The following is a 14989-nucleotide window of genomic DNA, read 5'->3' on the forward strand; positions in this document are numbered from 1 at the left end:
CTTTGGTTGGTGACCAGGACATCTTCAACAACGGCCACAACATTACGTTCGTGGACTTCAACAACGGCACCATCAGCATTGCCCCTTGCGGCAATTCCTCGAGCACATCACTCGATGTTTCTTCCTCGGACTGCGACGTGATCCTGCTGGACCTACGGAAATGGAACGGTGCTGCGCGGCCAATGCAAAGACCAGCGTGGAGAAGGACATTACGTTCTTTACGCTGAACCTCGGCAGCAAAAGCACTGTGCTGCGGACGCAGACGATTTCGAGCACGCAAAAGAAAAGCCGCGGCGGTGTCATTGCTGGCATCGTCATTGGATCCATTGCGGGATTTGCGCTTTATCGTCGGCCTCGTGTGGTGGGCTGTCCAGGCGGAACAAGAAGAAGAAGGCTGCTGCGGCTGTTGCTGCCAACCTGGGCACTGTTCAATACTAATATTTCTCTATTCCATTTATTATTTGCGATTCTGTTAATGTATTCCCAACTATCTATCTCAGAACGAAATCACCAGGTGGTCGCCCTGTCCTCAACCCGGACGTTTGCAAAATCTTGAATCACATACTTCGCACCGGCGTCCTTCAGTGCCTGCTCAGGCGTCGACGTCAGCACTCCCACGACTGTAGCGCCTGCGGCATGCCCGGCTTTGGTGCCGTTAACGGCGTCCTCAAACACCAATGCCTCGCTCGGCTCAATGCCCAGTACCTTGGCACCCATCTGGTAGCATTGCGGATCGGGCTTTCCCCTGGCGACGTTCTTTGCAGAGACCATCTCGGCAGGCACAGGCAAGTCCACCTGTCCCAATCGGCACAGCGCCAGGTCCTCGGTGGCAGCGGTCACAATAGTCCATTTCTTCGGGTCCAGAGATGCTAGCAGCTGAGGAACCCCCGCACAGCGAAAACACCGTCGGCGTCGTGCATGATCTCCGATTCAAAGAGCCTGGCGCCCTCAGGGTTGTGGAACTCTGCAGGGAACCAGGTCTTGAGAACATCTAGGGTAGGGAAGCCATGAATGCGGCTCAAAAGCTCGTCGGCGTTGATGTTGTATTGGACGGCCTTGTGGCGCCAAAAGCGCTCGACGCAGTCAATGGTGTTTGACCAGCGTGCCATCCATATCGAACAGGATGCCCTTTGCGATGATTTCGACCATGATGAGCGATAGTTAAGTGTGTATTGCTTGACGTAAAGAAGAGGGAAATGGGGGCTCGAGGATCGTGGCCCAGCCGCATCTGAATTATATCGTGAGTGTTTCCGGAGTGGGGACAAAAACAGCAACCAGGAGCTGCTGTGCTACGCGGCATTCAGCTGAGAGAAGATCGCCTGAGCTCGTGCTGAAATTTGTCAGCATACGTGACACTTTCATTCCCTGAGAACAATGGACAAATGCGTTGTGTGATCTGTGATGTCTACTTTCGTAAAATCATCGACGATGTGCTGGGCGCCGGCTTCCGCCAGCCTCTCTCGTGTCGTCGATGTTGTCAGCGCAATCACCGTGGCACCCGCTGCAAGCGCTGCCTTGACGCCATTGACAGCATCCTCAAACACCACAACGTCCTTTCCCTCCAGCCCCAGCGCTTTGGCACCGGCCAGGTACCCCTCGGGGTGGGGCTTCCCCTTGGTTACATCAGCAGCAGCTATCAGAAGCTTGGGTTCCGGCAGACCGACCTGTCCCAGGCGCGCCAGTGCCCACATGCGCGAGGCTGCAGTCACCACAGCCCACCGTTCCGGCGATACAGCAGTGACAGCAGGGTGGACACCTGGCACTGGGTAGACGCCCTCGGTAATGTTGACGAACTCGTTCTCAAAGTTGTCGGCAAACTGTTTGCTATGGCACTCGGGCGGGAAGAACGTGCGCAGCGTGTCGAGGCATGTGCGCCCATGCATATGCTTGATCAGCTCATCACCGTCTACGCCGTACTTGGCCGCCTTCTGCTTCCATGCGTTCTCGACGCACTCAGTAGTGTCGACGAGTGTGCCGTCCATGTCGTAGAGAATACCCTTGGCTGTTAGAAGTGTCGGCATATTGGCGAGTCAGTATACGGAAGGTGAGGGTCAATAGGACTGATATGCTGGTTGAGGAGCTGCGCAGATAGTGAGTCAAAATGCGTTCTCTTTAAGCATTTCCCAGAGACGCATCCCCTCGCCCTGTGCCTGAGCCAATGCAACCACAATGTGGAGTAGAAGCACCAAATAGGAATCGAGGAACTGCGGTTGCGTGTGCGGATTCGGTAGGGCCGAAGCCCGAAAAATTGGCCAAGATTACCCCGCATCCTAAAAATACAATCGAATGGTTTTTTTTTACTCCTTGTTCGTAGAAAGTTGAGTTTAACCTGGTGATAAACAGCCGATGCCTATGCCATCTCTCTACATCAGTGAGCAGCTAGCCAATAGCGCCACAGCCAGTGCCAGCACAGACGCTGCAGGTGCCGCCACGCCTGATGTCTTTGTGTCCTTTGTGTGTGTAGAGTGCGAGCGCGACTCGGTGTCTGACTTGCTCGTTGTGGTTTCGTGTGTGGCTCTGAGGGTCTTGGAATCGACGGTTGCTTCAGGACTAGACACGGTGGTGTGTGGCGCAGATACCTCGTTGCTGAAGCGGATCGGCGTCAGAGATCCGGCAGTCGGGGCCTGTGCGTGGCTGGTGGCCAGAAGTGCGAGCAGAGGGATGTACTTGAACGAGTGCATGATTTTCAGATGCAAATCGAAAGTGCCCAATGGATGACAGAACGAAACTCTGCGAAATGCGGTGCTGCTGGGCTGCTTTCGGCAGTGCGCTTTTATATGTGCTTGTCCAGCGTACAAGCTATGCCCCCATGACCACATTTTTTTATCAAAGCAACGATGCATCTCTGCATGAGGCAAAAATGACCTCACCACAAAAATAGGCATTGTTCCTTATACGTAACTGCTGCGAAATTGCGTGCAAATGCCTGGCTCTACTTGTTTCCTGACAAGATGCATCCTGGCCAAGAAACAGCACTGCGCATGACATCATAGACACATTACACCCGAACTGGACATGTAATCGAGAGAACAACGGTACTTTGCGTATTCTGAAGATAGATAACTTGACTAGAGTGCCCACACTAGTGTGCCAGACCTGGATAGTCGTCGTGGTCGTTTGCTGTCAGCTGGAAGTAGAGGACACTGTTCTCGCAGTCACGACTTTCGCCATTGGCGCCGCAAAACTTTGTTCCGCCCGATGGCTGATACCATACCTCCTGGCTGTGATGCTTGTAGTCGATAGTGGTAAGAAGAAGGCGGGGAACCAAGTCGCGGTGGTACACAACGCGATAGATCGGGAACTCCTTGTTTTGGATCCAGCTCGCAAATGCACCGTTACCAGTCCGCGGCTGGCCGTATGTGTACAGCTGCACGCGATTAGTCAGAATTGGGAACATAGTCACAAAATCGGCAGCATTGATTGCAGCCAGCGAGCCACCGAGCGAATGACCGGTAAACACGATGTTGTATGCTGGGTACCTGTTTGCCAGAGTCAGGATTGCGTTATTTACAGCAGATGCGGTCGCTTGGTAGGCCTTTATGAACCCTGTATGCACCTCGGAGCCGGACACATTCGATGGCCATCTAGACTTGGCGAAATTGAGATTCGTCATCCAGTCAAAGAATGAGTGGCTACCGCGATACCCAACAACGATCTCCTTGTTGTTGTCGTTATATGCGACATACCCTATGCTGGCTTTGACCGCATTCTCCCAGCGGTAGTACACAACAGTGCCAGCGGTTGCTGCTGTCTGACAAGCAATTGCGCAATCCCACGAGTTGTTTTTCACAGTAGCAGCTGCACCTGCATAGTTTGCATACTTGACAAGGTTAGCTGAGCTTGTGGTGGTCAGGACCTGCGCACGCTTCGAGTTGGCATTGTGCAAATCCGCCAGATGATGCTTGGTCCCATTGGCCTTGATTTCACGATATATGGTGTCCAGTTTCTCCGCAAGTGATGGGTCCACAAGTCGGTGCTCGTTGGTCTGGTAGGTGGCCTTGCTTTGCGTGGGTATGGCAGAGACACATGCAGCAATTGCACCGAGTGTGAGGAGAATAGTGGCAGCAAACTTCATTAACGTAGTGGCCAACAGTAAGAGCGACGGATCGTAAAGAGTCAAAGGGAGAGAGGTGAAGAACAGACGCTGTTGCTGCTGATAGCAACGTCCGAGTATACCTTTGGTGCATTTTATAGCCATGAGGTATCTGGCTTGTACCGAGCCAAGAAAAGCATATTCGACTGGGAAGTTCTGAATGCCAATACATCCTTTGTGATGCTGCAAAGGGACTGTGGATCGCAATTTGGCCACCCATCAAGATTTGCGCGGGTGCAAGCTGGCTTGCAGCATGGGCGACGGCTACAGACTGGTTGCTAATGGACCTATTAACCCAGATGGCATCAGCCCTTTAAAACCCCGTACCAAGCTGTAGATCGTTGCGATTTTCTCTGGACATCGTCTCTGGGCATTTCTAAAAATATATCTGGATTGTGGTATCGCCGATAATCATGCTTCTAGGAACAGACAGAGGCCATTGCCATGCATACAAGCTGCTGCTTCACCACAGGAGGGGGTACCATAGTTCCTGATTCGTGCTCCTCGGCCCACCGCTCGCCTGATTCACAAACCTGAAGGTATGCCAATATATCGTGCCGATTTCCAAGTGATGTGCTGTTTACATTTTTGATGGTACGTATGTTGCAAATCACTCCTTTGCAATTTTGAATACCTTCAATAAAAAGTGTGAATTCCCAGGAAATTGTTGCATGTTGTCCTCTACCACACTGCAAGAATCTCAGTCAACATTTTGCTCCCCTCTCCTGTTTTCAGGCAGATCGTCCTACATGTCCAATGAACTGAAAAGATATTTGAAGAAAAATGGGGGATAAGTTAATGTATTTGTTAACCTTGAGGATAGAACGAATGTTTACGACTGTGTATGTGAGCTAATAAAGGATAAAACGGTATTTACTGAAGGGAAAGGGGAAAGATCCGGTCGGTCTGAGGCCTGATTCCATGTGGTTTAGTCGCTGGAATGGTAGCGCAGGAGTGGTTCGGCACTCCAATGTCAACAGTATTGAACTATATCCAAAGTATACAGACTTGGTCCTAGTGTGCGATTCCAGGGTATCCATCATGATCATTGGATGTCAAGGATAGCCCAAATACTCCATACTCGCAATCAGGGTTCTCGCCATTAGCGCCACAGAATACAATGCCGTCTGAGGGCTTGTACCAGACCTCTTGACTGTGATGCCAGTAATCGAATATAGTAAATGGGAGCTGGGGAACCAAGTCGCGATGGAACACAACACGATATATCGAGAACCCCTTGTCTTGGACCCAGCTGGCAAAGGCGCGGTTGCCAGTACGTGGCTGGCCGTATGTGTATAGGTGGATTCGACTGATCAGAGCTGGGTACTTTGTGGCGAAATCGGCAGCATTGATGGCAGCCAGCGAGCTACCGAGCGAATGACCGGTAAACACGATGTTGTATGCTGGGTACCTGTTTGCCAGAGTCAGGGTTGCGTTATTTACGGCAGATGCGGTCGCTTGGTAGGCCTTTATGAACCCTGTATGCACCTCGGAGCCGGACACATTCGATGGCCATCTAGACTTGGCGAAATTTAGATTCGTCATCAAGTCAAAGAACGAGTGGCTGCCGCGGTACCCAACAACGATCTCCTTGTTGTTGTCGTTATATGCGACGTATCCTATGCTGGCTTTGACCACATTCTCCCAGCGGTAATAAATAACTGTGCCAGCGGTTGCTGTTGTTTGGCAAGCTATCGCGCATGTCCACAAGCTGCTGTTCACATTATAGGCGGCAGCAGCATAATTTGCATACTTGACAAGGTTAGCTGAAGAGGTGGTAGACAGAATCTGGGCTCGCAACAATGCGCCGTTCTTGCTTGCAGTACCTTCCGTGGCATTGTACTTTGCTGCTATTTGGTGGAACAATGCGTCCAGCTGAGGGACCATGGTCGAATTAACTAACCGATTGCTGTCGATGGTAACACCAGGCTCTTCCTCAGCTGGAAATGCAGAGGTATATGCAGCAAAAATGCTGAGAGCAAAATGGATGGTTGTTTTGAGCAGCATTATTTGAGGGCGGCTTCTATCGGCAATAAATGAGTAAAATAGGCAAAGTTTAAATGATTGAAAGCAGGTAGGAAGCGAAAGGTGTGGGGCTGGCTGGTGCACGCTATTTATTATGAATTAACGATGGTATATTCTACGTGTTCTGGCCCCTTCAACAGGATAATGATCTGAAGCTCGTGGTTTTTCAGTTTGCTAAAGCCGCGCGCTGCCCTTTTTTTTTTGAATATTTCGCTGCTGTGCGGTATCTGAGTGCACCAGCGAAACTAGGGCAACAAACTATGATTGTAGTGGTCACTGGGCTCTGCTGGATGCCTCCATTGGTTCAGCGTAAGAGCTGCTCTCATTGTCGGTCGACTTGACAAATGCCATGGAATCATCATGATGGCCATCATCGGCCACGTAACAGCATGATGTGACATATGTGCATATACTTTATTCAGCTATTTATATATTCAAAACGAGTGGCTTCTACAACGCATCCTTGCTGATGAGCTTATGCTTAATCAGCAGCGACAGCGGGACGGCAGCGCAAGCGAATATGACACCGGCAATGAACGTCGAGTGCATCGCCTGCACATTAGCATGGATAACTGCATCGCGCACGGTCGCTGAAATCTCTGGCAGCCTGATGACCTGGATATTGTCAGCCGACATCAGGATGTACTTGCTATAGATGACATGCTGCAGTGCGACGGTTGCCAGCTTGGCAATCAGAACGGCTTCGTTGATAATGCTATACAGAGCAATGCCAATTGCCGCGCCAAAGAACTGGAATAAAAACAGCGATGACGTAGCAGCTGCCATGTCGGCCGCATCCATAGCCGACTGGATGCAGGTAACGTGGGTGGGCATGGTGAAACCGGCACCAATGCCCAGGATGATCAGGAACCCGATCTGCGCACCATTGGAAATACTCTCCTTGTATTCCAGCATTAGCCCGTTGCCGACCGTCAGCAATACAGCAGAGACGGCAATCTGGAACTTGTACTCTCCGGTAAAGCTCGTGCTGACTCCGGACGCAATAGAGGTGGCCATGGCGGCCAGCATAAACGCAATGAGGTGCGATCCAGCAGTTGCGGGCGACTCGTTTTTTAACGATTTCTGACCACTTGGCAACATAAAATACCGGGCAGTAAATGGCAATACCAATGAACGGTTGCATAGCAACAATAATACGTGCATTAGTAGACCGAAGCAGGCCGGCGGGGAAGATCGGGTCTTTGGCGAATTTCGCCTCATAATAGCCAAAGGCACCGAAGAGGACGGCAGCAAGGATCAAGAGCGCAATGACCACGCCTGAGGACCACGCGTAGAGGTCGCCGCCGTAGTTCAGTGCCAGGACCAAAGCCGTCACACAGCCGGCCATCAGAACCATGCCGACATAATCCACATGCCACAAATTCGCTGACCTAGCCGGCGTTGCCGCCCCCATTGCCAGGTAGGCAAGAGCCAGGGCGAATACAAGAATAAAAGCATTCATGTAGAACAACCAGCGCCAATTGTGGCGTAAAAGATTCCCAGCAACTGCAGGGCCAGCGCCTATTCCCAGCGCCCACGCAGCCCCGAGCACACCAAGAAGTCGCGTGCGCTGCCGCGGCCTGGCAAGGTCAGAGGCAATAATGACAGTGAGGGTGAATAGTCCGCCGCCGCCGATCCCCGCCACCGCGCGACCTGCCAGCATGGTGTTCATTTTGCCGGCAGCTCCGCAGATGATCGAGCCAACAAGGAACAGCGTGCTGAATCCGACCAGCGGCCAGCGGCGCCCGAATACGTCCGAGAGCTTTCCGACCGACGGAATGATTGCCGTGAATGCCACCAGGTAGGTCGTGGTGATCCAAGAGTCAAGACTTTGGTTGTGGAGCTTGTAGCCGAGCTTGGCTGTGATTGAGGTGACTGATGTCAGCGACAGACAGCTGAGGAACATCAGCATTGCCAGTGCGCTGAGAACCGCTAGCTTCCGCGGCACAGTCTGCTGGGCGCTGTGGGGAGGCGGATCCAGGGATTTCGCTATGGGTCTGACATCGCTTGAGGAGCTTGCAGAGGTGTCCATGCTTATATATATGTAGTATTGCCAACAGAGATAGAAGAGGGGAGAGACGTTTGACTGCTATTTCTTAGGGTCCGTAGATGGAAGGGGCGGAGGACCCAGCACTATATACGCGTCTACCTGGCTTTATTTCCCATGGCTTGACACCGTTTCTCTTCCGAATGGCACACCTGCAACTGTCCAAAACGGCAAATGCATGGCTGTGGCGACGACCATTGTCATTACCTCACTCTCTACCCAGGAGGTTGCGCGCTTTTTTGCTCCGAACCTGGACCCGCCCTGGCCAGGATTAGATCGCGTGGTGATCACGATCACTGGAGGAGGAGAAAAATAAAACTCGACAAAAGCCGACAGTTTCACTTCTTCGCTCTTGGACTTTTAGCGCCAGCTCTTCCACCCACTTTGCCATTTATTCAAGCATACATTACAAATAGAATGAGCTCGAGCTTGCCCAGCATCGACGCAGTGCTGGCCCAGACAGGGATCGGATCGACAGAGGACCTGACACGGGCACTGCGCGGGGCCTTGCCTCTGCAGCACCGGCTAGCTTTAGCGTGGGCGATATTCGATGATAGCAGCAAAGCTTTGCAGCGGGTCAGCTCAGTGCTTGTACGGCGCAACGAGCTGCTGGCAGACTGGCTTTTTTCAACAATGCTTCGGGAGCTGAAGGCAAAGGGCAAGGACCAGTACAGAATATGCGGAGATGTGGCCGCGATCCGGCTTTTGCTTGGCGTGCTGGAGCGCATCAACAAGACGATGCCCGGAGACATGAAGCTGGAAACGCGCACGGTCTTGCCGGGCCCTCTGATGCCCCTGTTTGCTGCGTCATTGGCGGGACAGCTGGGGAAGGAGCAGGAGGCGCAGGTGGAGGCAGTTGCGGATCTGTGGCAGTATATCGTCGGATCGACTATGGACGGCGCAGAGGCACTGGCAGCACAGCCCGATCAGCTCGCGCAGCTGCTGAAATCTCTGACAGAGCACTGCCTAAATACAGAGAGCGAGAAGCTGCGGGGAGATCTTTTGCGGCTCATGGAATCTGCAGCCGGAGTTCTGCAGAGCGTGTGCGAAACGACAACGAATGCGCGCAAAATGTTCTCGATGTTCGACCAGGGCCTGCTGGTGCCGCTATTGCAGCTAGTAGGCGGACTGGGAGAGTCATCGGCCAAACAGTGCTTGCTGGACCTACTCCAGGTGTCGCTGTTTCACGCCGACTGCATGGGGGAGTTTGCGACAGCGCTGCAGGAGCACGCGGAAAAAGGAGCCATGGGCAGTCGCAGCTATGTCAAGCAGTTCTTCGACCTGGTGGCCTCCCCTGAGTGCATGGATGCGCTGCCCGATCTCTTTACGCGCTACCTCCGTGCGTCGGCGCTGGTGTGCCCGGAGACCCGCAGCATGGCCAATACGACACTGGGGCTGGCAGCAGTATCAGCGAGCCCATTGAGCATGACGCAGGAAGCGGCCAGCAGCGCATGCGTACAGATGTTTACATACGTTTACCATGTGTGTTTGCCGAGGCGATCGGAGGTGCGTGGCATGGGGGCGACTAACCGGCTGATCAACGCTTATTACAGCGACCGGTGCTTTGGTACAGCCAACAACGCCAGCATAGTCAGCCGCGACGTGTTCCGCAAACAGATCGAGATGCTTGAGGCATGGCTGGCTGAGGTGGTGACGCCGATTCTCACCCGCCCGCCCAGCGACCCAGAGATGACACGGCTGGCCCTGGACGCCATCGACATTGCGCTAGACGCGGCCCCAGATTCTGTGCAGGAGCATAGCAGCCAGATCGTGGCGGCGTTTGCGCGTGTGCCGCCAGCTATCGAGGATGCAGCGAATAATGTTCTGGAGCACATGGTGACGACATTCACCAAGGCGCGGCAGCTGGATGTGCTGGTCCAGCGAATTGCCGGTACTGAGTTCTACGAGAGTTCCGACTGCCACAATATGCTAGTCTCGGAGCCGTTCATCAAGTCGTTGAATCTGGCAGTATCCCGGTCGATGCCGTTTGCGCAGGCACACGAGTGCCTGGCGGTGCTAGTGGACGTGGTTTCGCAGGCAGCCAAGACAAAGGAGAGCGCAAAGAGCACGAAACGGCGACGCACCAGCAAGGGTGCTACAGAATCCAGCAGCCCAAACATTTACCAGACACAGGTGGTATGTGTTGTAGCTGCCAACTTCCTGCTTGCCAGTGTGTCATCGGTCAATACCGAGCACCAGCGCGGGTTGTTGCGCGAAGCGCTGGCCAAGCATTACGCAGCTGTCTCAGAATCCCTAGCAGATCGTAGTGAGTTGGTGTGCGAATATTTGGTTATGCACTATGCGTTTATGGAGGCAGCTTCGCGGATCGACGGCATGGAGAGGTGGATGGAGGTCAGCATGGATCCAGGCCATGTGTCCGCCATGCTGCCCAGCGACATGACAGGCGCCCGTGTCCGTGCCCTGGCGATGCTGGTTGTTCTGCAGGCGGCTGCCCACTGGTCGGTGTTCATGTCGTCGCTGAGCGCCGGGATTGTGCCAGGCGATGTTGCTGCCCAGATTGATACTGAAGAGGGGTCCAAGGCCGTGACCAGCATGATTGCAAGAATCTTCGCTAGCGCCGAATTTGGTACTGGCAACGCAGGCCAGTGGGACCGGCAGCCGCACACGATCACCGAGGCGAACAGCGGCACCGTGCAGTGGTACCTGCTGGTGGACTGGCTGGAGCTGGTCTGCCAGCTCGCCGACCAGACAGTCATCCAGCGCATTACATCGCGGATCATCGCTGAGATCGCCTTGCCAGCCGAAACCAATTGCTCAAAGGCGCTGCTCAGTTCGGCAGCGTTTTTCGAAGCGCACGAGATCCGCAGCTGCTTTGTGCCTGCGTTGGCCGAGTTCGTAGCCGAGCAGTTCCCCAAGCAGCCAAATGAGCTGAAGTCGCTGCTGGTGACTCTTGCCGGAAATATCGGAACCAAGTCTAAATGCGCACAGACTGCCAGCGACATTATATCGGCCGCCAGCAACTCTCGTGCCAAGAGGAGTGAGGAGTCGGCGGAGGTGTGGGTCGAGCTTGTTCGCTCCCTGCTGCGCTTCCCAGACGCCTACTGGTTTGCCGATAAAACTCCGGCCTTGTTTGCAGTGCTGCTGGCCATTGACCAGGGTGTGGCGTGCGAAGCTGCCACGGTGGAGCTGCGGGTCCTGTGCAGGGCGCTGCTCGAGCGACTCATTCGGACGTCATCAGGCCTGGTGCCGCTTCTCACGCAGCATGCAGCTGGCTTGGTGAGCCTGTGGATGGCAGAGGAGCAAACGTCTGAGGAACTGCTGGTCGCGTCGCGTCGCTTGCTGTTTGTTGCCATGGGGTCTCTGGCCCAGGCTGCGTTTGGCCAGGCGAATCTGGCGGCCAACAAGGCCTGTGTGAGTATCGCCAAGACTCTGCTTGGTGAATCGGGCTCTCTGGCTGCCGAGGGCGTGCGTGCCATTGCAGGCTGCGCAAAGCAGTATGCGAAGAAGCTACAGAAATGCGAATTCGCCGAGAAGTGGGCCAAGGTTTCAGCCAAGTGTATCAAGAAGCAGTCCAAGGCTGTTCTCAAGGGTCTCGCTGGCATCGACAAGGCCGACGATACTGAGATGACAGCTGCGCTCGGCCGGCTTGCGGCGGCACAGATAATCAGCGAGTCGGCAACCGGCGAGGCTGCAGACCGGGCTGCACTTGTCGCGGCAACGCTCGATTCGCTGAGCCGCCTGTCGGCAGCCACTACCAGCGAATTTGCGCTGGCGCTAGTCTTCTATGCTTGCCATACGTCAGCTGTGTCCAACGCCGACACACTCCGCCTGCTTGCATCCATGACCCACCGGCTCGCCCACACCAAAGACCATCCCCTGTCGCTGATGCAGCAGTCGTTCATTGCGCTAATCTCTGAGGCCGATGGCTTGCTTGCAATCTCGCTGTCTGATGCCGTAGCGCAGTATGCTGTTGAGCCACTGCTCCGACAGATCAGCTCTGCGGCATTCGAGCAGTCCCTTGTCGCCTTTTTGAAGATTGCACAGCAGCCGCATAGCGGCGCTGCGGTGCGCAAGGTCCTGGTGGCCTTTATCCGCACGGCCTACAGGCAGTCTGGAAACGAGTCGGTCGAGAAGCGCAAGGCGGTGCAGCGCCGGCTCGGCAGCATTCTGTCAATCATCAGCAGTGGTGTTGGCTCGGATGCCGCGTCGGTCATTGCGTCGTTGGGTGTGGTCAGCGAGCTTGTGCTGGAGCCGTTCATGCGCTTCACCATGTTTGACATCAGCGAGTGCCTGGCGTTTGTTTCCTCGGTCGTGTCTGTGCCACTGGTGATGGCCAATACGCAGGCCGAGGACCTGTTCCGGCTGGTGTGCCGGGTGCTGGGCGGAATCATCCGCCACCACACGAACCAGATTCTGGACGGAATCTCGCTGCTGGTGAGCATTCTGCGGTCGCTCCTGCATGCGTTCGTCGCGCCTGTATTGCCGCGGTCGCAGCAGCCGATTGGCGTTGACTCTGCCCTGACGCCGTGGATCATCGCCTATGCGCCATTCCCCGCCGAAAGCGCCGATTCATATGCCCGCCTGATCTCCGAGTTAGTCCGCGCCCGCCGGTTCTCCAGCGACAGTGGGTCACAGGCCAAGGAGCTTGTGAAGCTAACCCGTGGCACCAACACCTCTGGTGTGATCTCGACTTTGTCGTCCTTTGCGCCCTACATCCTGGCCGAATACTGCGTGATCCAGGGCGGTGACAGCATGTCGTCCATGTCCCGCGGGTCCGATGATTCCGCTCTGCATTCGTTCCAGGGCCTGTGCTGGCAGCCGCTGCCGGTGCTTGGCATAGGCAGTCATGAGAAGAGCCGCGGAATCATCGCTAACCCGGCGGTTAGGGAGATGCTGGTGCCGGCGTGGCATGCATTATTGGATGTCATGCGGGTTGCTGATAGAGAGTCGCTGCTGAGTGTTCTGGCGGGTACGTCTAGAGATGCCAAGCACTCAGGAGGCGCCGGCTGGTCGTCGATCTTTGGGCCCGATCGGTATGGTGGAGCGAATGAGGTGCTAAAGGCATTGTACCAGAGCTATTTGGCATTCTACAAGTACACGGGCGAGGTCTAGAAGCATTTTTCCCAGTGCGCTATTATGATATACATGAGCACGCTGGCTGAGCGTACACTTTGGTCACTAAAAACGTGCTTGAGGCTACCGCTTGGGCATAAGTGATTGGAATATATTCATTTTGAACTATGCTACATAGACTAGTGTTGTGGCGATATTCCCGCCTACTTCTTGAGGTGGATGTACTTGAAAGAGCCCTTGGGAACAGTCCGCGTGCCGTACTGGTGGCGCTTGTAGTTGTACTCCTCAATCGTGACGCTGTTGCCCGAGACCTTGGCCACCCACACCACATGTCCGAACTTGCTGCCGCTGTCCGTCTGACCCACAGCTCCCGGCTTCGGCGTGTTGTTCACAGTGACGCCGGAGGCACGCGCCGCGTCGTCCCACTGGTTGGCGTTACCCCATGCCTTGCCCTTGTAGCGGTTGTGGAAGTTGATGCCCAGGCGCGAGTTGATGCGCCAGGCGACGAAGCTGACGCACTGGCACGAGTAGTACCGCCACTTGTCGACGATGTCGCACCTTCCCTTGTACGGGTAGTCGTCCTTCATCGGGCCCGCGCCGCCAGTGCTCGGCTTGTCGTCGGGCTTTGGCTTGCTGGGCGCAGGACACTTCTTGGCCACATAGCCGTTGCCTGTGTCGACGTAGTAGTCGCTCACATAGCAGCCGTGCTGCGTCTTGTCCCAGAGCTCGTTGCCGTTGACCTTTGTGCCTGGCGTCTGGCACGAGAGCGTCACTTGAGCTCCCTTCTTGTATGTGCGCACGACATTGCTGGAGGTTCCCGGACCCGACCGGCAGTTGACCGTGTCGCCCTTGATGGCGTAGCCGGAAACGAGCTGCGAAGAAGTGGCGAGTAGAAGAGCGGCAATTGCGACGAATTTCATTTTTAAGAGCATAGGATATTGTTTTCTTTGGTTGCGATATGGTTTGAATAGAGAGGGCCGAGCAAGATACCTGGTGTGTTTATATACAAATTTCCAGCCTATACTTGAACCTATTTTTAGTGGAATTCTTGATAGCAGTGATAGTTTGTTTGGCAACCAAGCACACATAACGTAGCTATTGTCGTTGATATGCAGCACTGCAGTTCAGTCCGTTCTGATGACTTTCACGACCACTATCTCTTGAGCTAATAGTTAGTTTGAAGGTTCGTACAGCTATTTGCAGATCCTGTAGTATTTTCCAGAACATCTATTTTTGGCGGATACGCAAAACACGTACCAGACTTGCTGTTTAAAACATAACATCAGGGCAAAGCTTCTCACGACATTGAAAACCTCAGCTGGCTCCAATTTTTATTTTTAGGTCGTGCAAACCAACATACCGGCGCATGATTACATGCCACTCAACATACCATCCCCACTATGTCAAAATGTAATAGCTGAATCTATTTTTAGGTGTCATATATCTGCATAACCATGCACGCTTACATGAGATCTTCTTGGAATTTCCAGAATATTGGTCTTGCTTGTCGGTTTATTTATAGACGCCTGCCCAAACAGATTCCTGGATGGTGGTACGGCTTCGTAAGCCAACTATCGAAATTTTCTAGACTAATGCGTATTTTCAGCAGAACATGTGGTGCGTCGATGTCTGCGTGGTGGTAGCTACACCCTTCAGCAAACAAACTGGACAAAATGTAAACAACATATAGCCGTGCTAAACTTAGCAGCGGTACAAGTTGTACAAGTTACCGTATATGTTAAGACAATGTCAAATCATCGTCGATGTATAAAAGATTGTGTTGCTGTTCA

General features: G+C 53.9%; 3 protein-coding genes across 3 annotated transcripts; 1 reads left to right on the plus strand and 2 right to left on the minus strand.

The window, feature by feature from the left end:
- Positions 1-450: 450 nt before the first annotated feature.
- Positions 451-1109, minus strand: DL89DRAFT_287442 (HAD-like protein; the record flags this gene model as incomplete). Its single annotated transcript, XM_040889908.1, has 2 exons — positions 451-869; positions 905-1109. The coding sequence occupies 2 exons, from the start codon at positions 1107-1109 to the stop codon at positions 508-510; spliced, it is 567 nt and encodes a 188-aa protein (XP_040739474.1). The 3' UTR covers positions 451-507.
- Positions 1110-2100: 991 nt separating this feature from the next.
- DL89DRAFT_132405 (uncharacterized protein) lies at positions 2101-2734 on the plus strand. Its single transcript, XM_040883331.1, has one exon. It carries the CDS (start codon positions 2347-2349, stop codon positions 2716-2718), a length of 372 nt encoding a protein of 123 aa, XP_040739475.1. The 5' UTR covers positions 2101-2346; the 3' UTR covers positions 2719-2734.
- Positions 2735-4927: 2193 nt separating this feature from the next.
- On the minus strand, positions 4928-6100 carry DL89DRAFT_314364 (alpha/beta-hydrolase; the record flags this gene model as incomplete). The annotated part of the gene is made up of 1 exon (XM_040891025.1): positions 4928-6100. The coding sequence occupies one exon, from the start codon at positions 6098-6100 to the stop codon at positions 5108-5110; it is 993 nt and encodes a 330-aa protein (XP_040739476.1). The 3' UTR covers positions 4928-5107.
- Between the last annotated feature and the right edge of the window lie 8889 nt (positions 6101-14989).

Source organism: Linderina pennispora (assembly GCF_002104995.1).
Source record: "Linderina pennispora strain ATCC 12442 chromosome Unknown DL89scaffold_45, whole genome shotgun sequence".
In the NCBI taxonomy this organism is placed as follows: domain Eukaryota; kingdom Fungi; phylum Kickxellomycota; class Kickxellomycetes; order Kickxellales; family Kickxellaceae; genus Linderina; species Linderina pennispora.